At 40.9% G+C, this 24,523-nt stretch overlaps 1 protein-coding gene across 12 annotated transcripts in view; it reads right to left on the bottom strand.

Moving 5' to 3' along the window:
• Positions 1–23,463, bottom strand: part of TRIM2 (tripartite motif containing 2) — a 68,490-nt gene extending 45,027 nt beyond the window's left edge. For 2 of the 12 annotated variants that reach the window (XM_069013514.1, XM_069013517.1), the window contains exons 1-2: positions 23,342–23,463; positions 17,054–17,120 (exon numbers count right to left, since the gene is read on the bottom strand). Coding sequence is in view for 1 of the 12 variants with exons in the window: in XM_069013522.1 (XP_068869623.1) it covers positions 2,671–2,766 (96 nt within the window). In the remaining 11 variants the exon portion in view is untranslated. Of the gene's footprint in view, positions 1–2,670; positions 3,110–5,685; positions 5,773–10,882; positions 10,959–12,431; positions 12,710–17,053; positions 17,121–23,341 lie in introns of those variants that run through there. The other 10 variants (XM_069013510.1, XM_069013512.1, XM_069013515.1 and 7 more) reach the window with 8 other exon arrangements.
• Positions 23,464–24,523: the final 1,060 nt, after the last annotated feature.

Here is a 24,523-nt window from a genome sequence, read left to right as displayed (position 1 = left end):
GGAGGGCACACGGCATGTCTGTAGCCAAAAGCCAGAGGGCATGTCTGCCCCAAAAGGAGCTCTGCTAGGTCTTGGTTCCTCCCCACCAGCCACAGCCTTGAGCCATGGTCACTCCCCCATCTCATGATCCAGCAGAGCAAATGCTTTTTCCCAGAGCTTGTGACCCAACACAAGGGATTTGTCATAGCCTGGGAGGCAAACAACTTGCCTGGGATGTAATGCTGGGTTGCTGGAAACTTTCCCAGCAGCCCAGCATCCATCCTCCTGTGACTTTGTCACCTTCTTCTATTTCCTTCTACCTTCTGCTTATGCCCGGTTTAGCTTGCCAATGTTGCGGCTTTTGCAGCACAACTGCAGCACGGCTGGGACAGCCTGGCCTCCCTGCTCAGCCAGCGTGAGCCTTTCTGGCAGGACTGCACTTCCTGCCTCTCTCTGCCACTGAAGTTGCAAGTCAGGCAGCACCAGACACAAACTGCTTTTCTCCCCTTCGTGTTATTCTTTCTCTTCCCCCATTTGGGTATTTGCCATTGAGGTGGCTCTGCAGTCACCAGAAACAAGCTCTGTATTCCATCATTCCTTTTGCATGGCAATGGGGTCACCTCCTGTACCACTGTCAGATGCAGATATCATTAATTAGGTTTCTTTTAAAAGTTTTCAACTGCTAAAGGCACAGGAATAACAGGAATAGTAGCCACTACTACAAATTCAAGCCTTGCTTAATAGCATTACATGTTTAATGATTTGTTCCTTTTTTTCTTCCTCCTTTCCCCAGCCTGTAATCAAAGCTTACAAAAGGGTGAGCACCTGAAAAATGGGTGGACCTTTTAAGACATCACCATACTAATGCTTTATACTCCAGTTTGTAGAGGGAAGGTTATGGCCGGCATCTAATACCTACTTTTCTTCTCTCTCCTCATCCCCAAAACTTATGCCTCTGCAGTACCCCCTTCTCCACCACCCTTTGGAGGTGAATAATCCTGCTTCTATCCCTAAAGACCCCATCTCCCAGCTGCCCTGTCCTTGGAAGGAGAGGGGACCTGCTGGTGGCTGCCCTGCACACACCAAGGGACAAGTCTGGCAGGTTAGAGCTGGTGTGATCACACAATCATCACCAACTGAGAGGCTATTTGTCTGTCTGAGGTTTTCAGGACCTCATTTTGGGTCAGGGTCTTGCACAACAAATCACAAAACAGCTGGAACACACTGAATTTACTGCACATGCAAGGACAATGCCTCAGTGGGCATCCACGAATTCTCAACCAAATACCCCAAATTCTCAAAAATGTGATTTCAGAGAGAAGGGGTAGGAAATGAATGGAAAAGGACACACCAATGGAAATAATAGGATAAAAGTATCAGGTTAAATTACAGCATCAGAACTCTAATTTAGGGCCCTTTCCATGTTTAATAAAATATCATATTCTCAGGTGAGCTCCTAAAAAAAAATCTGCAGTGAGGTATGTTGAAGTAATTATTTCAGGGGCTAGATGTTGTACAGTCATAAGGAAAAGAATTTTAAATTGTACACTTGCCATCCAAAACAGTGAGTCAGAGTATCTCTACTGAAAAAACCCTACCCTGACTACTGGTACTATCACCCTTACAATTGCACATTTTTGACTCTCCAGGTCTACCTATTTTGTGAACACTGACAGATCTCTGTTCAGCCTTTAGAGGTATACACAGGCTCAAATAAAACCAAGCTGAACTGACAAATAATTAAAACTGCACATCAAAACACTGCTGCTTCCATAAACATCTGCTGTGAAATGCTACTTGAAATAAAAGTGCTCCATGAAGACTCCATACTAATTACTGTTAACACTTCCAGGAGCAGGAAAACAGGCAGTAGAGCAAATCAGGAATCTATTTGGAAAGAGGTCCCTGATCTTTTCTACATACTGTTAGATATAAGGTATGTTGAAAAATGCTCTAGCCATTTTCTTCTGTGTTGCTGAGCAACGGGGAAGACAAGTAAAAGCAAGCAGAAAATGCTCAGTGCTTTTGGTACTGAGCTGTGTGGTGAAGACTGTAGAGATCATCCCCTCCACTCCCTCCTGAGACTGGATCTGCCCCATGCTGCATGTCCACTGCACCTCTCCGTTTAGGGGAGGTAATACACATCAGGTGCTGGAGTTTAGTCACATATTCTCTGATGACCACCATAAAGTCCCTCTGTTGTTTCCAATTACTTCAGTAGGATTTTGGTGAACTAGCATGAAGTTCAAATCAGCGAGGGAGAAGGCAACACTCAGCAATCACTACAAGCCACGTAACTTCTTCACAAAATTAACTTAGGGAGTGCCAACCCTTTAGAATGTTTTTCTTGCAGCCTTCAAAAATCCCACCTCCCATCAAATACAATATATGAAACACAAACCAGGAGGGAAAAAAACCCAAAACACTTTAGGTGTCTCACAGCAAGAAACAGCAGATAGAATATAAGTATTGAAAAAGCAAAAATGGAGGCAGAAAGGGAAGGAATTGTCATCTTCTAAGCGCAAAACCACATACTAGGAGAAGAACCAAGGAGGGGAAAAAAGAGCCCCTCTCCAGCATGTGAGCAGGCTGAAATCATGCACACATCCTCTGCAACACTTATATTGTTTAAAAAACAAAATATTGCTTGCTGCACCTCCATATTTACCTTAGCTGTTGAACAGTACCCACCTCATTTTCTTGTCCATAGCCCAGCAATGTCTGTATCTGCCAAGTCTTCTTCTGAACCAAAATATCTTTGAAAAACGCAGCGATGTGTCTACACATTTATATTGTCCTTGGGTTCAGAGAAAACTTTGCTCAAGCGTTAAGTGGCAGGCAAAAGTTTACCCAGGCAGGCTCTTTATGTTGGCAAAAGTGCAACGCTGAACTTCCACAGCAAGTAGGCAAACACATGGCTGTGTGCAGCAGGTAGTCTGGCAGCACCAGCAGTGGTGAGAAACAATGTCAGGGCAACCTTGGCAAAAGGAGCTCTGTGGGTTTGAACAATGGTTGTGGGCACAGGAGCTGAACAGACCAAACAACCATAGCAAAAAGCCATCTACAGCTCTCAGTGGGAGCTCAAAGAGCTCGGAGCCCGAGCATGCTAGCTGTGACGCTGTGTCCTCCACCTCTGCACTCACAGGGACACTATTTCACTTCCCAGCAGTCAGCTCCAGCAATTCAGAACTTGGAAACACCCAATGGCTGAACTTCACCCAGTAAACACGTCCTTCCAGTCCTCAGCAAGGACACTCATTTGCTGATTGCATGCCAACACTCCTATTTAAAGAAGTGTTGTTACTGGAAACATTCTACAGCACGGATTAAGTGCTCCCTGCACCTTGTGCCTTGCCTGCAGAAATACATCAATTCCCAGCATGTGTTTCCACAGCAGAGTTTTACCACAGCCACAGTAACATGTGTTACCTGCCTGCAAACCCCTGAGTGGGCAGCATCCCCAGACAGTCCTACCAAGCAGCTACTCTGGCTCGGCCCACGTTTTACTCAAGCCTTCTCCCTGAGGTACAAGGTTTTATACATGACACGAAGTTGTCTGCCTTTATCCTTCATCTCCAAAAACAACTCTCCTAAGCTTTCTCTGAGACTGCAGGTTCAGGCCAGATGCCCAAGGCCACCATGGGGCATTGCCAGACTGCTCATAGGCAAATGCTCAGCTCTGATGTAGATCACATTTCCACAAAAATGACATTCTCAGGAGAGCTTGTACATACACTCCTGCATAAATATCAGTCTTTTCAAGTGGCATCACAACTTAGGAAGCAACAGCTAATGAAAGAGGAATAAAGCAGAACCAGTCATATGCCACAATTTTAAGACTCTCCCAAGCTGAACTGGGATATATAGGACATTCATTTCTACATGAAAAGACATCCATTTTACTTTACAGGAAAACCAGTACATTCTTGTGTACACAAAAAGCAAATTAGGGAACAGGATAAGAAACTATAATTAATACCATGTGAATGCAACTGTCTGTTTAAACAAAAAAAAAGAAGTTGGAAAAAAACCTGGCATCAGGACAGATAAGACCAGTATTGTCTTAAATCAACCACATTATCATCTGGATTGTGATAGCACCTGGAAATCTCTTTCAAGTACCAGAATGCTGCTGTGATAGGCACCTGCTTCACAGCACACAAGTTCCTGTGCAAACATAGGTATCCCACATCTTAAAGCAAAACGGTTAGACTGTTGCTATTTAACTGTATCTGTGACACTAAGTACTTTGTACACTACAGAATAATTTTTCATAGCCAGCCATCAATTTAGATATGGACTATCTTTGTTAAAAAAGAGGTGCAAGACAGTGGCTTATATAGCATGAATCTCTTGCAGTCAGGAATAGGAGCAGATCTTAAGATCCTCCTTCCTTTGCAAACTCCATGAGTGCACATAAGAACTGCCTGAGATTTTAGAAGTAGTCCTTGTGATGACTGTGACAAGATGCACCATGTTGTTACTGAAACAGATTATACATCGTAAGTGATAAAACCCCTGAGAGGTGTATGTAAAGTAACCAGCTGTAAGCACTGCTGTTACAGGCAATTGAGAAATCCTAGTGGAAAACCAGTTACAAATAGGACACGGAGACAGCCCTACCTCAGGTACTGAACTTCTCTAACTCAGATTCCACAGTAAGCAGCTCTTAGGATGTATTTCAAATAACTTAAATGCTTTTGGAAGCTTGATGAAACAGTAGTCATTAGGTTTTTGGAAGGTGGAGCCCACTGTCCTCTTGAGTTAGATTTTATTCACAATTTATTGTTTCTTCACTATTTGTATCTATTGCTTTTTACTATTCCTTTTTATTGGCCACAGAGGAAAAGCCTCTTTTGCAGATACCAGTAATGTGTTGGATGATTCTTCACCCTGTGAGCTGTGAAACCCATTGTCCGGGTTGCTACAGTTGTTAATATTTACAGACATGCCAGGAGAGTGGGACAAATTCATGGTGAATAAATTGATTAAAGACACCACCTCTACCAGGAGCAGAACTGGAAGCGCAAATCATTGAATATTAAAGATCATTCTGAAGAGTACCATGATATGTCTGATCCATTCTTATGCTCTTCTGCAGGCATCTACTGTCAGCAACCATCTAAATTATAAGGCTAGGCTAGATTTACTTTTGATTTGACCCAGACAAACCTTCAAGTTACTCAAAGCAGACATCACAGGAGCTGTCACTCCCTTTTGGCATAGTTAATGGACATTAAGGGCTCTACATGGCTGCTTCTATCACTTTGCAAAGCTGGGCCATTTAGGGATGTCAGGTGAAAAGAATCCCTCAGACATCTGCCTTTTGCACCACTGTAGCGTGAGAAATGCCACTCAGGGCCACAGAGTACTTTTAGCAGGTACACCCCTTTCAGGTCATACAAACAAGACTCCCAACAACAATGAATGACTAATCATCACCCCAAGCAGAGAACCCTTTCATAGTGAATACATTACTAACCTAGCATTTCTCTTCCCCCTTCTCTTACCTTTTCACATTTATTTTATCCTTAAGAAAAAAAAAGAGACTTCTAGTGGTATTTCCTTTTTCTGGTTTCTCTGCATAGGTACTCTGTATTATTAATATCTGCTTTAATTAATGTCATAGAGCTTGGGGAAATCGTGCCTTGATCACTATCCTGGTTCTTCTCATTTAAAAGTTCTTCTCATTTAAAAGTTGCCCACCTCCATCTTCAGAGGTCCCTCCCGAGGGTGCACATCTTCAGAGCAGGCCTTCTGCACAAGCACATCCCAGAGGTGAAACAGTGATGGCTGTTCAGAGGATAAAGGTCACCATTCAGGAGCACAGATAAAAACACATCCTAAAAGTTAAATATGGGAAGAAACTTTCCTGCTTTTACAATTAATTGTATTCAAGACTGTGTAATATGTCAGCTTCTGGTAAGACTAACAAAAATTTTAAATTGTGTAAACAAAGGAAATGGAGCTACTAGTTTATTTTTTTTCCAAATCCACCTTATATACACAAACATTTTTGCATGCTCTAATCTAGTCTGTCTTTTTACTCATTTTTATAGGATGGAGTAGTAAAAAACTAATTAGAATGAGGAACCTAAGGGATGAGGGGGTTCTCTGCCTACACAGAACATGTAGTGCAATTCTGATAGAACAGTCCTCCAACACTTAATGTCTTCTTTTTTCTGTGTAATAAAGTTGCACTTATCTCCACTGAGAGATTTTATGTAAAGGATTACTTTTGTAAATTAATGAAAAATTATTTGTCGGGAACTAAGTATCTCAGAACATGTTTGTGTTTTTCAACCAAAATTTATTTCCAGCTGTTTTAGACACAAGACAAAAAGTTATCACTGTATATTTGATAAACAGAATTAAATCTTCATGGTGCAACACTTAATTTTATCTCTTTCTTATGTTTTCTGAGCTGAGATGCATAAAGAGCAGTTGCTCCCAGAACTACACAGAGCAGACTAAGAATTAGGTAATAAGAGAAGAACCAGTTCTTTGCAGAGAGTCCACTAAAACTTAAAAGCTCTTTGGAAAGACCACATATTAACCCATATTGTAGTACTGTGTCAGAGTAACACTCAGGACAAAAAAACCCACTTATGCTATGAAAGTAATCTGTGGCTCTACCTGACTTTTTTGCCCTAGGTTTCCTAACTTCAGCACAGTGCAATTACTTGAGTTCTAGATATCAAATTAAATCTGCTTTCAAGATAAAAAAAGCCAGAAACAAAACAAACCAACACCTGCATAAGCTTATCTTGTAGGAGTTAATCCCTGAAGGTTTACATTAACACTTCCACCAATAGAGGGATTACAGGAGAGAAAGCTGTAGAAGGGAATTTCATGAATACTGTTTCCTCACTGGGAAAAAAAAAAGGGGAAGCAAAAGCAAACCAGACAACTGTGTGAATGCAGAGAAACCATGGCATCTTTTCCTCTTCAAGAGTTTATGTACGCTGTGAATGGCTTGTTCCTCAGTGCTGTGTTTTTATTCCTGGGGGTCATTTTCATTCCTGAGGAATTTGTAAGCAGTGGGATTTACAGTATTTGCAATCTACAGCTGTTCTCAGAAGAACCAAGGGGCCTTGAAGACATCATTGAACTTGCTGGCACCTGCTCTTTTGGAAGTCCCATTTCTCACAGAACATGCAAGTTGTCTAATAATACAGAGAATGGGCCAAATATGGCTGGGGCTAAATATGGGACACATACTGTCTCTCCAAGGACCACTACAGAGATTAATGCATTAAGAGGCACAAAAAACCCATAATTGTTGGGATCTTTTCAAGAGCATTTCCAAGTTCAGCACAATCCTTTGAGTGCAATTTGTTGCTTTTTTGTAAGTAATTGTTTCAAGCACATTTGCTCAAGATTCCATCACTACTTTGGAGGGCTTTTGTTCTGCAAAAGGTGCAGGAGCATTTTGCACATTCACATTTTCATACTAGTCAGAGTTATGTAGTTCAAAATAATCTGAACACTGTTCTTTCCTTGCTAAATCAACTCATGAGCACTTCACAAAGCACACTGGTAGATACAGTGCACCTTCAAGGTCACAAATAACCAGGTTCTGCTGAACTTTGATGTAGAAGGAGGCAGGCACAGTATAGATCCTTGCAGAAAGCTTTTTTTAAGCCATCAGTCCAGGCATGACAAATTTCCACATTATAAGTTCACTGAAAGAGCAGCCTCAAAACAAGCATTCAAAACCCATTAAAACAAAGAAAAAGGGGCGGGGCGGAGGGGGATTGTCACTCTGTGCTTCCAGAGCTACAAGAAAAAAAATCAAGAACAGAAGCTCATGGCAGCACAAAACAAATAGCTTTCCATGACAAAAGAACAGAAAGTCACCCATAAATAAACTGATCATACACATGTTTAGGCAGACTAATAACACCAAGACAAATAAATCCATACTGGATTAGGAGCAAGCAAATTGCTGAATATTCATCTCAAGCATTTAAAATCTGATGAAAAGTAACTGCATCTACTCCGATCTCTCCATCTCTTTGAAAAAGAGCATCCACCTTGGCATAATGACTGAAGATCCCCATCCACTTAATTAACCACTCCTACAATGCATCCAAACCTGATAATATTCAGATGGTTTTAAAGTGAGACCGAATAATACTTTTACACTGAGCAAAAGTGCTGCCCATAAAAAGCAGAGCTGTTTGGAGTTCTTCCAGGGGAACATTAAGTATATACATGATAACAGTGAATTTTTAAGTGATTTTTCTTCTCCTAGTGGCACGGCATGTTCTTATTACCACCTAGATTTAATATCTAACAATAAACCATCACAGCCATTTCAGCATGAGTTTCTTTTGATTCTTGTGTTAGCAGGGACACCATGTAATGTAAGAAGTGCCAGAATACATGCTGCTAACATTTTTCACATGTCTATGATTAGTCTCTTCTTAATTTAGCTGTGCCTCTTTTAACCCTACTGCAACTAGATAGTGGCCAGATGTATAGAGCCAGCTAACATCTACCTGCTACATCTACCTGTTCAGCACCTGAAGAAATATATTCTATCTGCATTTCCAATTTCAGTTCTTCCTTTTGAATGGGATTTACCTTTGAGCTTTTGCCCTAAAGTCCAGCTAGCAAGTAGGAAGGCTGCCGGGTTGCCAGCAGACTTCTCAGCTGACTAGATCCTTGGCTGTCCCCACATGGGACATTAGTGACATGTTATGTCACTGATTTCTCTGTATGGTATTCCAGTTACAGATTATTAATTCTGATCAAAATAAACTACTGACTTCCAGCCAAAATCACCTTTCAAAATAAGTAATGCCCAATCCAAACACAACCAGCCATCTCAATTATTAGAAGGAGCGACATGCAATGCCAAGGTATGTCTACAGATTGTGGACAGAAAATGTTTAGACAGCCTGTGGTAGAAAACAAAGGCAAATACCTTTAATGTTACAATTTATACAATAAATATTTATCTATTTAAATCACAGAAATAAAACATGGTCTTTATAGAAATAAAACCATTCAGAAAGTTTGACATAAAATTCCATTTTCATTTCTCCAAAGGTCAGCCTGAGTTTTGTTCAGTGGAAGGTGATCTTTCTTTCAGGTGATCAAAAACGAAGAGGGAGAAAAAGACATCTTGTGCACAAAACAGGAATTTCTCCAAATTTCATTTGTTAAGTGTTTGCAACCAAGCAGCTCTTCCCTTTACAGACATTGTTAATGTTAATGTTAATGTTAATGTTAATGTTAATGTTAATGTTAATGTTAATGTTAATGTTAATACAAACCTCACAGCACACCAAGGGACTGCCTCCAACCCATTCATGTCACATAACAAATAGAAGAGCAAGTCCAATTCTAACAGAAGGAGCATGTCTTGAAAAGTAACTTGTCAAAAATGGAGATATAGATAGGTGAAGTCCATTTATGTGACTGCTAAGCCCTGTTCTTTTCCGTTCACTATTTTAAAAACCTCTAAATAGTCGTTATTTTCTTTCCAATACTGATTTCTTCCAACAAATATTGATTTTTTTTTTAGTCTAGTTTTTTTTAACAGCTCATGCCATGCATTTCCCATGGTTAGCTCTCCCCACCTTTTATTTTTTACCAGGAAACATTACAGAAAACACAACCACAACCTGCAGTCTCTGGAAATAGCACATAATTATTGATAATTATAATTTTGATGAAAGTGTCAGCCGAGTATAGCATTTGCAACAGTGGATTGCAATCTGAGAGTCACTGGATTTCTTCAATAACTGAGAAAGGCAAGTTCATGTATGCTACCCTGCAAAATATGGATGGGCAAAATTCCAGGACAAAATTTTTAGGGTTTTGGAATTAGTGGTATTTTATAATACAGAATACTGCATTATCCTGAAAACAACTAATTAAATCTAAAGTATTATTCCCTTATATAATGCACATTCCCTTATATAAGGAACATTCTTTATAAACTGAACATATTATTTGGAGTAATATATGCCTGCTACTGTGTATAAAAAAATAGTTCAAACTAGGTACACTTGTACCCTCAGACACATTTAATTCTGATAAGACAATATGCTTGCCAGCAGATCAAATCAAAGGCTTTTACATGTGGCTCAAAGATTTATCCTAACCTACTGTACATTGTGCCTTTGTTTTCATAAAAATAGTTCATGTGTCTAGACACAGTATTACATGTTTCTGCAAAACTGTGTATCTTTAATACTTTATGCAGATGATTAAATTTCAGCTTCAGTATAGCAATGCACAACACTTTGTTCTCTGGATTAGAACACCCAGTACCTTTTCAGTTAATTTAATTCCTTAGTTTTCCTCAAAGGAATCAGGAGCATTGCTGTGTTTACATAAGCTGTCCAAATTCTAATTTTGTTATGAATTAATGAAATTCCATTATCAGGCAAAGACAGGCCCAGCATGTTTTCATGATGGCTTCAAGCACCAATTATCTGGGATTTTCCAGTAAACAACCTGACCTTCAAGCTAAAACTAGGAAAGAATAGTATCATGGGCTGGGGAAATCCCCCAGCAGAATTATCTTTGTCCAGGTAAGGTCTAATGTTCCAAACGCTGTGCATCCTGCTGGACATAGCAGAATTCAGACAGCACTTGCATGGATCATGGACGCTGCTTGTCTCAAATGTATATCCTCAAACCTAAGATTTCATGAAAAATCAATGCCATGAAAAAGATGAACTTTTAAGACACACACACCTCCACCACCCCCCCAAAGCCTTAAATGTCTGGAAGGACACATTTGCTGTCTCCTTTTACAAATTACATAGAGTAGTCAAAAGATTTTCCCCAGTTGATTGAAATAATTGTTTCCATTATTTTAATCCTTCCCTCTTCCCAGAAACCCTATAAGCAAATCTAGAATTGGTTCTGTCATAAAACTCACTTAATGTTTCCTTCTGGCCCTTGAGCAGCATGTGTTCGTAATGCTCCTTGAAGAAAAGTTTTGTGTAGCCTTCTCCCTGAGGAAAGATGTAATTATTAAAGGCCTATGAAAGCCATTTCTCATGAAAAAGGATGAATCTCAGGGACTGAAATGAACCCTGGATGAAGAAAACCCAAACCTGTTCTTTATAACCAAACTGTGGGCATTGCAGGTCCAGGATCAGACATGGGAGTTTCTTCACCACTCAAGTTTGTCAAATGCTTTGCTGAGAAGTTTGAGGAAACCTCTGGTTTATGGTAAACAGTTTTGGATGAGGGCCAAAGTACAGAAGCCTTATTTCATTTTGTCAGCAGCCAACAGACTGATTCCTCCCCCAAACTCTCTGGAAACAGGGAATAACCTCCTCTTCCTGCTGATGCAGTCCCAAGACCAGGTGCAGTAGCTTTCTGGTACCTTCTCTCTATAACCACTCCAGGCTTTAGATACTATCCAGAAAATTATGGGACTAGCTTGAAAATAAGCAAGTTTATACAGATTTGAACAAAACAAATCTTTTAATATGTATGTCTTTTCAAGACATACAGTTTATATTCCCAAGTTTATTAAAAATATTCACATTATCTAGAAGCCCTCATTACTATCGCTAGTCAATTTAATTTCAGTTTTCACACAAGCAACAATGTGGAATGTTTGAGTTAAGGGTCGTTTTCTTGGTCTATTTCTTGTTTTATCCTTAGTATATTACCTGGTATATTATCTATAATTATAATCCCTTGTTTTTACTTAAACCTATCAATCTGCCTGACAGTCTGCCTAGACTGCATTTTGAAAACAGTAAAATGAACCAAAAGGAGAGTAATCAACCCATCTCAATAACCTATGGAGAGCTATGCACCAGGTAATGGCTCAAGTTACTCTTCACAAAAGCACAACAGAATATGGCAACATTAATGCCAACTTCCAGCTTCCAAAAGTGAACAACTCTGAAAAGTAAACTGTCTCTTCTAATTAGACCTTGGCATTGTCCTCTCAGATTTACAGTCATTATTTTGCTTTGAATAAACATCACTATTTCTTTCCTAGGCAAACTCCTTGGCTCTGTTACAATTATTTCTTTTAAATATTAAAGAGCAGGAAACATTTGTTTTCCCTTGTCACATCCTGTCCTCTTTACATAGCATCATAGAGTCCCCTTTGAAACGCCTGCTCTTACGGCAAGCCTGACATGCACAGTTCAATCAAAACATTTCGTATTGTCTTTTGCCAACTACAAACAAATTTCTGCACAAACACTGAAAATATTTAAAGGTTTCGACAGCCATCTAAAGCCGAGCTAGCACGACTGTCAAAGAAAGGTGGTGTCAAACTGCTCGGCTTCCCCGCTACCACCCTGACTTAAAAAAGAAAAAGAAAGACAAAGCAATTCACTCATTTGCACAGCAGAGCTCCTGGCAAGAACTCGCTTGCTGAAAGCCACTGCTCTCACAAAATATCCGAAAGCAGAAAAAGCACACGAACAGTTAGAGATGAGTGTGAAAGGGTAACTTACATTATTTAGAAAGACAGTGGGAAAAGACTGCTGCAGTTTCTTCGTTATTTTACACTGCTGTTGGCAGAGCAGACAACCAAAAAAGTTCACCTAAAGAAATCCCTCCTTTTAATTCTCTCTCTCCCAGTTCAGTTACTCTGGAGTCTCTCAGCCTGAAGAGATCGGACAGTCAAAAGTTTATCCCGCTGTATTTCCGAATGATATGGCCGACTTTCCTTGGACACATACCAGTGATGCAGTAAAAATAGACAAAAGGGGGGGGAGGGAAGAAGCAATCTAGCTTGAGCCTGAATCTTCTTAACTCAGAGTTTTCTGTAAAAGCTGCTCTTATGTCAGAAGATCCCATTCCTATCCTAACTCGCACAGCACTGAGTCATCCATCTGGTTTTCATAAACTGCAAATTACAGGCAAAGCAGGGAACATACACAGTCCAGTTTTAGCAGAACTCCCCAAGCATCAGCCTTACAAGTAACCTGAGGTACAAAGGCTTTGAAAATAAACAGCTGGCCCCATGCCGGGATGGTCTCCCGTCTGCAGATGCCCGACTGCTCCCCCAGGCAGCGTCCAGCAGCCCAGAACACCACCCACCACTCAAGAAAGTGGCAGCCGGGTCCCCACACTCCCCGCTGTGGAAACAAACCGACCTTGCAGCCCTCCCTCGCTCCCAGCACAAACAGCCTCTCTGAAAAGGGGCAGGAAAATCCAGTGCATTGTATGAAATCGTTCAACAGTTTAGCAAGTCATTTAGAACAACCTGGTTTTTATAAACAGGGAAGTGAATGCGGATCCCCTTACATCCTCTAAATGCTTCCAGGTGGGAAGCAAATCTAATGTGTTCGTAGGTTTTGTTTTGGTGGGTTTTTGTCCACTCAGAGCCAGTGGACAGTTGCTTAATAGGGAACTTCTGGGATGGTTCAAGCAATTCATTACAAGAACGAACATTTTACCAAAAGTATCAGAAACAAAGTTTTGATACACACCCCATGAAAGTCCATGACTCAAAGCCCGGAAGACACTTTCAGCTCCTATTTTCATCTATTTAAAGGTCTAGTGCCCTGATTAAATTCAAGTACCAAAGGCTTAAGGAGTCACCTATATTTTGGGATGTTTGATGGCTTTTGTGTCAGAACTGAAGAACATTCTTTTCCCAATAAAAAAAAATCAAGAAAACAAGTTTATGGTGGATAAGAAAAGTTTTGCCATTGCTTAAAATTAAAGTTGTTGTTATATGTATGTTCTTTAAAATAACAAGTTTTATTTAGTTGTTAAGTTTTAGCAGAGGACCTTTTCAAGCTTTTCTACTGGGAATAATCTGACTGCTTAAACAGTGAGACTCTCTAAACAAGGCATCTTTCACCAAAGCATCGGTGAATCACTACAGTGAGTCATTAACAAAATAAAAACACCATTGTAAACACTGCCTAAAAGTCCTGAGCCTTGTCGCTTGCTCAGTTTTTCATCTTGGCACAATCAGGTTTGCACTGATTGTCAACTCATCCTGTACCTGGATCAGGACTGACACAACTGGACTGTTAAAGCCAAAAGCAGTTGAATGATTAGAAAAATCCCAACAAACAAACAAGCAAACAACAACAACAAAAACGAACACCAAACCCAAAAAACAAGGCTTTCTAGTCAGTTGAAGCAATGGAGGAAATGATGAATTAATTTTTTTGTGTTTATTTTTGCCCGTACTGACACAATTCCTTCCAGTAGTTGAATAACCCATTGAGTAATTTCAGTCACATCAGGTAGAGATCCCAGAGGTATTATATTCCTACAGCTTTTGTGAAAAAAAGGCAGCTGTCCAGATGAGTGACATACAATCCAGTGATCCAGTGTAAAAGGCTACACATGACCTCAGCTGTTTTATTAGACACCAGAGCACCTCACACAAACAAGAGGCCTATGAGAACAGATTTCATGTGCCCTACAGCTCAGCTGCTACCAAAGTTGGCCAACTCTGCCTACATTCTAGCATTTTTCCTCTCTTCTGTTCTGTTCTCCTGTTGAGGTAGTAAGCAGCAAAACACGCAAAATGCACAGATGTCAGTTGAGACAAATAATATTATTTTTTGAAACAGCAATAAGCAGGGTTGGTAATAGTTGAGTTATTCTCCCACTTAGTAAACAAGGGGGGTGAACTGTCTACCTCATGTTTTTAGTGATACTTTCCATGATACCAAAGAACCTGATCCTAGTAGAGCAGACTTACAGGTTTGGGGGGACAGAAATTGTTTCATGGGCCACAGCAGAGTAGTCCTTGCTTGGCATGTAGGTCTCTCCCCACTGTACAAGGACAAATTGAATGACTGTTACCTTTGGAATAAGAACGCTCCTTTTGGTGAGACATGGTAATAAAGAGGAGAGTAAGTGGAAATAACCACTTTCAGTTTGTGATGCTTGTGCTGACTGAAGTTTTTTCCCCCAAAGGAGCAAATGCATTAATTCACACTGATCTCTCAGGTGTTCTTCAATACATCTGTTCTCTCAAAAAAACAATCCATTTACATCAAAGGTGGCTTTCACAAATAACAATTCCGCAAGAAAACCCCAAGAAAATTCAAAAACAGGAGATCAATTTTAAATGACCCTTCTTTTTTTTTTTTTTTTTTGTATTTTTCATTTCCTCTTTTATCTCATCCCTATGAGGTACCAGCAACCTACTGTCCATACACAGCTCCTGCCTCCAGACAGCTGTGCGTCCCCTCACTGTTGCCTGGATCTAAGGCATCGTTTGATGCTCACACTCTAACACTCTGTCTCCATGAATTTTGGGGCAGTCAAGCACCATGTTCCTGAGCACAGGGATCCTAGCTTTCTGGAGAAACAGAGGTGGAAGATATTCATCACTTCGATGGTGAGAAAATTTACTGTAGAAAGCTTCATATAGGAAAGACTACAACAAAGAATAGATCAGATAGGAAAAACAACCTTCTAGGAGCAATTTGTCTTCTCAGAAAAATGGCAGCTTCCATTTAGGATATTTTTCAAATGCCAGCTACAAAACCACCCTGTTTTTTTCCATATTGATTTCTCACCAAGATCAACTGTGTTAGCAATATGAGTAGGACAAGAGTGGAGTAGGATGCAACTTAGATACTGATTATGCTGGTTATGTATCTTTGTATATAGACATTTGAACGGTTTTTTCAAACGCCATTGCATGTTCATTAAAGCAAGGGAAAAGTGTCCCTCCGTGTCCCTCCCCAGTCAGTGACAGACAGGTTGTGATGCACAGTGGGTGGTAGAATGTGTATCTCTCTTGGTCTGAACTCTGCTCCTATCCAGTCTAGTGTGGTTGTATTGGGAGCACTGCATTGCAAAGGCATAGTTGAAAGCAATCTGGTTTTCAACCAGTTTTTTGCAGCTTAAATAATGAGAAAGTGACAAGTGAGATGTCTGGGGTGGAGAATGCACCTTTCATTTAATTTGAATCTGTGAAATTACCTAAGTGATAGAAGCTCAGGATAGTAGACTAACAAGCCTGGGTTTCATCACAGGTATATGTTAACCTTTGGTTTTAACACTATACCACTTGGTGTAGGATTTTAAATATGTTTATGCAGATTTCTAGTCGGTCACAACTCAAGTTCTAGATGAATCTTCTGATGCAAACAAACTGGCAGGCTTTGTACAGACTGAAAAACCACAAGTCTGATAAACTGAGACAAAACTACCCCTGGAGGAGTTCAAGGTGAAGCTTTCAGTTCACTCAATGAAATAAAATGTCGATTTTGGCACTGACAATAACTCATTTTTTAAAGACAGATTAGCTGTGATATTATGAATCATTTTATCTCCAGCATTTCAAAGCTAGCACATGGAACAGCTGCCTTGGGTCTGGGTTCAAATGCTAAGCTTGTAGTCAGTAGGTCTGGCTTCACTTACTATGTATTTTATCATAGCACTTCAGCTTGGTGCCCAGTGGCTTGAGTTTGGCAAAAGCCTGTCCCCCTCCAGAAAGGCACATAATTGTCAGCTGAACTTCCAAAGAGATACCACATGGTAATCTTTTGCTGCCTGCTCCAACTCTTAGGTGAGAAGAGGGCTGTTTCGGTGCTTTTGGTATTTTTATTTTCATAATGTATGTATTTTGCTTTATAATGTATCACTTCTCTTCCACAGAAAGAAAAAATGCAGCTCAGACAAAAACGCAATGCATTATAACCTTGATGTCATCGTTGGAGAAGCCCCATGGCTGCTTCTGTTTTCACTACTGCAGTAGCCCCTGGCTGTCCCCAGGAAAAAAAGGAGAATAAGCATAACTAAGCCACTTTTCCCATCAAGTCTCACTTACATCTGTGACTCCAGCGATCTGGGCTTGCCTGGGGCACATAAACTCATTCTGAGCACATTGGTGATGGAGACATAAGCAGCCTTTTCCCTTCTAGGTGAGATGTATGATAATTCCTTTTTCCCGCCATGAAGTCCACAGAACAGGAGTTAATGGCTGGATACTTCATTAAGCAGCAAGTCAGCAAACACTATGCAATGCACATGCCCCAGTGGCTTTCATCAGGGAAGGTCAAATGTTAGAAGAACATAATTTCAAAAGACAAACATTAGACTGTTTTCAGAGGCCCCTGTTCCCCGCTGAGTGAACACTCACACTTCTTACCTTGCACTGAGGCACTTGTTGGACTCCCAGGGAACAGGTACAGTTCATTGCCTGACAGAAAACTGCCCTGTGAAAAAAATGCATCAATTTTCTGCAACCTGAGAGAGGTGAATTAGCTCACAGGGACCGAGTGCTGCAGACATTATGGACTGGAGCAGGGGAAGAAAGACAACTGCAGCCAAATGCTCAAGCTTCTTATAAAAATATACTGTGAAACAGCAGGTAAGCCCCACACTCCTCCTGACTGTAATCCTACTTCAGGGTCTTCAGTCACACTTTTGTGGCAACCATGTCCCGTAAATGTGGGCATACACTCAGTCTGTGCCAGGCTCATGCTTCTGCTCTGTGCTGCTCTGAATCAGTTTGCTACTCTGAGAAATTAACCACCAGCCCTGGCTCCTGTAAAATTGTACTGTCTCGGTATTACTGTTTTTCACAAACTTCCATTCATGTAAGCTTCCTTTCAAAAGCAAGTATCCAGGAAACACTGATGTAAGACATTTTCATATGTCTGCATTCATGAAAAGTTCTGAACCAAAAGTAATGTGTCCAAATCCCTCTTTTTGTTTGAAAACATCATTCATCCAAGAATCAGAAATGTTACCATGTGACTGGTAACACAAAGAAATGAGCACATGAAGAATCACAGCAAACAGTTCAAAAGCAGCTCTGGGCCTGAAGCTGGTTCACAAGATATTTGTTGAATACTGGACACTTTGTTTGCCAAGAAAAATAGAGAAAAACACAAAAGTACCATGCTTATTTATTTCTTGGCTTAGTCTTTCTCTGACCTTGCCTGGAGCTATCCCCCTTTACAGCACACAAAAAAACTAGTATGTGCCTGATTTACCCTGGACCTGCCCTACTTTCCTGCCTTCAAGTACAATAAGGAGGAAAAAGAAAGTATGTTGAGACCTTTGCACTGAAGAACCTGAGACTCCAGGAGAGAACAAAAAGCCCCCTGTCTCTCAGACTGCAAACACTGCGCTGTAGTGAGGAAGACAGTGGGAGGAGACTACAGCAAAGAGCGAAGAGCTATGGGGAAGCTCTTAAGGACTGAGAGGCAGGGAGAACAAGCATCTTAAATGGCATGGAACACAGAGGTTCAGGAGGATGGGACATGGGATGCCTGGGAAAAAAAGGTGGCTCTAGGATAGGAAAAGAGTTGTGGCAGAACAATGAAGAGGCTGTGAACTTTGTGAGTGAGGCAGGGGGCACGGATGACAGGGAGAAGCTACATGCCCTCCCTACACAGGCATGAGCTGGAGACTTGGACTAGGATGAGGGGCCCGAGGCTAGGAGGCACTACAGGCCAGAGTGAAAGGCTGACAGTCGTGAAGCTGTACAGAGCTTTGGGGCATGTAGGGAACAAGGATTTCTCTACTGAAAATATCCTTATCTACATAAAAGATGCTGTCCCTGCTCCACCCACATGAACATCTCTTCCCACTTTTTCATACTCTCTTTTGCAGCCAGAGCCACATTAGCCCTGGCTCACACTGTCCCATCTGTGTGTTGGGATGTGACAGTGTTATATTTTCCATAGCCAGATTCCATTTCCAAGGAAATGTTTTGATGTAGCTCTGAATCCCAAAGTGTATATGAGTGTTAAGCATAGATTTCAAAGTGATAGAGAAGAGTGGGTATCAGGAGAAAATTACAGGGAAAATAGAGAGAAGGAGACACTTCTTTAGACAGATGGTCTCATGAAGGCAATGTCTGAAAACTGCAATATGCTGAAAGTTCAGCCACTGCAATGCTGGAGTTGATATTAACCTCATCAAATACCTATCAACTTGCTCTTACTCATTTGAAAAGTAATTGAAAAGAAGGCCAAAAGTATCATGCTGAAGTTAAGCATCCCAGTCAGACACAGAAATTAAACCACACATATGACAAAAGATTGTAATTCTTACAGTCCCATTTCAGCCCCTAAGTAACCAGCCTCCCTATTGCCTTCAGCAAGAGTTTTGCCAGAGTAAGACCTGCAGAATTCCGTGCCAGGATATTACTATAAAAAACATTAACTTTTGACAGTACATTAGGGGATTACATTAGGGAGCATTAGGTGAAGTGTCAACTGAAGATGCTGCATAAGAAGAAAGATGTCAAGAAGAAAACAAGCCACAGTATGATTTCATTTCGTGAGAGAGACTGCAGTGCACTCCTTGAATTTTAGTGGATACAATGCTTCTCAGTTTCACATGCTGTGAACCAGCAGTGATAAGAGGAAATGGCTGATGACAGCCATGATAATTTCTTTAGACAGCAGCAACGAAGAAGAACACAGCAAGCTACCCTCTTAATTAGGGACATTTTATGCTACAAGCTAAAATTGCTGCTTTCTTAGACCTTTGGCAACTACACAGGCAAAAAGAAGGAAACTGAAATATTTAAAAGCTTCTTCATGGATGAAGAAACAGTGGCATCTATAATATTTCCTGCCTACTTGAGCACGTACTAGGATACAATTTGCTTTCTGGGCCTAAGAGAGGTGAGCTAGAGAGAGGAATGAGCCATCTGGAGGCTACAATTAATATACCAGTCCTGTATGTACCCTAAAAGAAGGTAGTTTGCACAACTGTGCCTTTTACACACCATCGAAGCATAGCAGCAATGCAGAGAGCCTGTTCTGTAAGCCAGTAATTCCAGTACGTAAGTAGAAAGTTTAGGGCTTGCCAATGGAGTCCAAGGAAACATCTTCCCAGCAGAAGAGCAGAGTACAGCCAGCACGAGTGCTGGAATGCCACTGAAAGTTGTTTCTTTCAGCATTGCTAGCTAGCACAGAAGCCAGATATATCAGACAGGAGGGAGAGGAGTCAAAGGAATCTGTGGAAACTGGTAGATACTGATGATTTAAAGGCAGCACAGACCTGAAGACAACTTAGTCACTGCCATTCACTCTCTGCCACAGGCAAGGAAGGTAGGAAATGATCCATTTTCTCTCTGTCTTGACCCAAGTTTCCCATTATATTTCAGGCAGGCCACCCTACAGAACGAGACCTGTGGCAAATAGCTGGTTGAGAGACTTTCATTATTCTCCTGGGGTGAATTTTGCACATAACCTGCCTAGCAATTCTTTTCTTTCCTAAGAGCAGTACCTTCCCCAGGTAGCACCACCAAAATAAAATGCACACATTAGAAGAAGACCCTCTGCTTTTAATGTATGAGTAAGATCTGGGTACTACAGCCCTGCTGCTCTTTTTAACAGAAAAAGCTGCATGCTTAGCATTTTTCATTTTTTTAGAACCAACCAGTACGTTCCACTTTAGTGGCAACAACATCCCTTACCTAGCATCTAGTACCTAGGAAAAGGGACCTGGAAAAACAAAAAAAAACCAAGCCACAATGAAAGATTTTAAAAGCTTTCACAAGCATGGGTGAAAACTGAGGATATCAGTCCAATGTTTCAGATTTAAGAGAGAGGACAACTTACCCAAAGAGGCTGAGGAGACAAGGTCAGCCTTTATCCCTATGGAGACCTGAGTTCTGATAGTAAGTGATTTTACAAGGAAATCTATCCAAACCTTATAGAAGGCTGTCATTGCTTCTTTCAGACCCTCAGATTTTTCCTGCTACCTGACGGTTCAGTTTCCTGGTCAGACTCAAACAGCTGATGGGAGGGAAGCACATGCAGTATTTCACTCACAGGCTCTCCCTTATCATAACCTTAATTGATGTGTGTCAAGCATATAGGACACATCAGCAGAGCACCTGCTAATAATAAACCCTGAGGCAAAAAGTACCCCTAAAGCCTTCTGCTTTCAGTAAAAATTCAAATGCCCAGTGTCATGAATTGCAGCTCAAACAACTCAAAATTCTCAGTCATCCAGAGAGCTCCTCTTTCCCAAGATACTGATTCATTCTGGGAGCTGGTCTGACATCCTCAAGGGCAATGTAGGGGGAATATAGTGGATCTAATAATCTGGTAACCATGAGTATATTTGGGAAATATTGGTAAGGGGTCAGGGTTTCAGTCAACCCCAAATTAATACCTTTCATTAAGTTCTGAACAACTGAATAATAGCTATATTACAAATGTGCCTGCAGACTAAATACTCAGCCACAGGAAAGTGCTGGCAAGTGAACCTACAGAACCAGAGGAAGAAAATGAATTGCAGTAAGCAGTTCTATTTCCAGCTTCCTTGCAGATTTTATCTCCCTCTTTTGTAGATTGAGCATGATATGCTTCTCTGCTTTCCAGGCCATCTGAAAGCTCTGTTAATGAGTATTAGTAAATAACTTTGTTTTCACAAACTGCCTACCATCTCAGAATCAAAAAGTGCAATTATAGCTTATTCAGTTCAGAGCAGTTCTTTTATGAAGGATGTTGATTCAGCATCTTGTTTTAGCAAGCCCTGTAAATACATCTTTAAAATTATCTCTCTGGGAGAGAAAAAAAATCAATTTTAATTTTCTGCCTGTTTACCCTGATGCAAATCAAACAGACACAGTCTGCCCCTTCAGAGCCAGCCACGTTGTGCTGAGCTCGTGATTCACAAGGGATTTCTTTCTTTAGTCAAGAGACAGACAATGTGGCAAGCATATTGATTACTCCTAATATATACTGCGAGGGCACAGTCACAACTCCTAGGTGTGTGGTGTATCTCATGGCTTTCATTTAAGTACTGAGATCCTGCTTTCTTAATCTATAGACAAAAACCAATTTAATTTCCATCTTTACTAATCAAGGCTTAGTATCTATCTGCTGCTTAGCGCAACTGACTGAAACACTCTGGCTTGTATTCACAGCCTGGCACAGAAGCAGCTTATTGCTGTAATTAGCTTTAATTCATACACTACCACACATGCACTGTACTGCTGTAGAGAAGGCTCAGATTCAGAGCTAACAATCACCAGCATCAAGACCCACCTAAAATGTATGAAGTACAACAGCTGCCTATAATTTGATCAGTTTTATTCAAAAGTTTCTGTCTAGCTGTCTCTTCGCCACTGCTTTCTAAACATAATATTGCTTGACTGGCCCTCTACAATCCACGACTCACTGAATGGTGCAGTCATTAAGATCCTATAGGTGAGTAGGACTTTTGAGCCAGAAGTTTCCAGACTGCCTCGGGGCTTTCTGCAGAAGGTATGCACAGCCCCAAAACACAAGCAGCACAGCAGAGACAAAGGCACAACCCCCAGGGTATCCCCCTGTTGGGTACATCCACAGGGGGCAAGCTAAACAAGCTGAAAGGAACATGGCATCAGGCCTTGCTTTGGATTTGCTTTCAATTTCTTTTTGGCATGAGTCAAGGCTAATAAATATCTGATTGAAACTTAATTTCCTGTGATTTTAAATAGAAGAATAATGAACATTCTTATTTACAGTGACAGCCACCTTTCTCCCCATCAGGTGTCTTGAACTCACAGCCTGAGCCTCAGTTACCACATGAGATCTACACATGGACTTGCCCAAACTTCAGGAGCAGACTAGTTGCATTCTGCATGGTGGCCAGCTCTGACAGGGACATTAAGGCTTTCTTTGCTGGTATAAATGGTAAAAGAGAAAGTCTAAAAAGTCCATCAATACATGCAATGCAGGGGTAAGTTGAAGAATACTGCCCCAACAGGCAATATTCGATTTTGAATTCTGAAAATTAGAAAGGGCATACTAAAGATGCAAGAAGTCACACCATTCCAGCTCTGCAGTCTTTGGCTCTGTGGAGCTGTGAACAGTTCCCAACAGCAGTCAACAAAGAGGACTGAAATCTCTGACCACAACCTTCTTTTTCTACTGCTAGGCATATATCTTCAAATATGACAGCACCTATCAGCCTTTTGGGGAGCACTCATTTTATACTATCTCATTTCCAGCCATTTCACACTTTTCCAAATCACACTATTCATGACCTTGCAAAAATTGCTGCTGTTTGAAATGAGCCTGGATGATCAAATACTGGAAATGCAGCTAAAAATAAGAACTAGATGCAGACTAAATGAAGTGTATGTGTGTGTGTATATATATATATATATGTGTGTGTATATATATATATACAAACCCCAACAAATAAAACCCATATATAAACCCAACAATTTATTAAGTTTAAATGGGTTTTGTCCTTATTAACTTCTTCCCTTTTGCCTCCCAGGAAGGTCTCATTTGAGATTGAAATTGTGTGGTTCTTGCAGTCATGACACTGCATACAAAGTAGCTGCTCTTTTACTTCAGACAGAGGAAAATGCTTTCATAGCTGCCTCTCTGAATGACAGCACCTACCTGCCTTGCTAAAACATGCCCTTAGTCTTATGAGAAAAGCCACAACAAGACAGAAGGCTACTTACTAGTGTTCCATAGAGTCCAGGCGGGAGTATCAGAGGCTGAAATTCACTGTGCCTCTGATGAGAAGATTTAGTTCCCTGCAGCATTCAGACAGTTGGTCCCATTACGGCCCATCGGGCGGCTGAGTTAAAGGGTGGCCGTGCACAAACATAAACAGCTTGTCAGCACAAGCCAAAGAGGCGGGCCTGCCCTGCCAGCCACAATGCGAGCCAATGATTAGCTCCTTCTTCGAATTCTGGGTGTTCAAGATATTGCGTTTCATTCTTAAGCAGGGGAACAAGAGGGACTGACTGGGAAGGGCTAGGGCTTGACGGTTTACTGCTAGGCATTAAAATGCTTAAGGTGGAAGGGAAAACAAAAATCAACAGATCACTTCAGGAAAAGCACATACTTGCTGTGTATTCATACAAACACTTTTAGGGAGCCTGCAGGTATCTCCAATGCACTGATTCTTTTAGGTCAATCAAGCATACAAACAAAGACATCCAAATTAAATTTAGTTCATACTCACTGTCTAGAAGTTTCACTTGCAAAGTCTCTAATTTTAATTCTCTCCATCCTTTTTCTTATTTTCATCCTTCCTAACATGCTCTATCTGCTTTATTTGCTGACAGTGGCATTTCTCGCTTCTCTGTCACAAATGTCTTACCCTGACCTTCTTGACCTGACCTCTCAACCTTCATTGATCCTCCTATGACTGCTTCTCTTTGCCTCCATCTTAACTGCTTATTCTTTTGGTCCTGAGCTCCCCAAAAGAGCAGTGTCACAACAGAGGCACCTTAGGGTAAGGTTCTGTGAGACAACCAATTTGATCTAGCAAGTTATTGCTGTCAAAAGTAGAGGTGTTAAGTCTCCCTTTCCTTCAGCACCACACTGTGCCCTCCTTGTCTGTCCCCCCATCATTCAAGGAAAGGTAATGTAGCACAGAAGTAAATGCTTCTCTGTCAGTTTACTGATCTTAAAACAGAGACAAAAGAGGTATTGCATGGAGTGAATACTCCCTGAAATATAAGCTTCTTCTGATCTTGCCTCAGCCATTTATGATGCCACCTGTCTGCCCAAGTTCCTCTCTCCTTTGTTGTTTGAACTGAATTGTTCCTAGTTAATTGAATACCCTGCTTACAGCTGCTGATCCCATTTCATCCCAGCTCTGTCCTATTTTCTTATGCCTCTAGTTTGGTTGT

This window comes from Aphelocoma coerulescens, chromosome 4 (genome assembly GCF_041296385.1).
Source record: "Aphelocoma coerulescens isolate FSJ_1873_10779 chromosome 4, UR_Acoe_1.0, whole genome shotgun sequence".
Classification (NCBI taxonomy): Eukaryota; Metazoa; Chordata; class Aves; order Passeriformes; family Corvidae; genus Aphelocoma; species Aphelocoma coerulescens.
The sequence above is the reverse complement of the archived record's forward strand: the minus strand, read 5'-3'. Positions and strand labels throughout refer to the sequence as shown.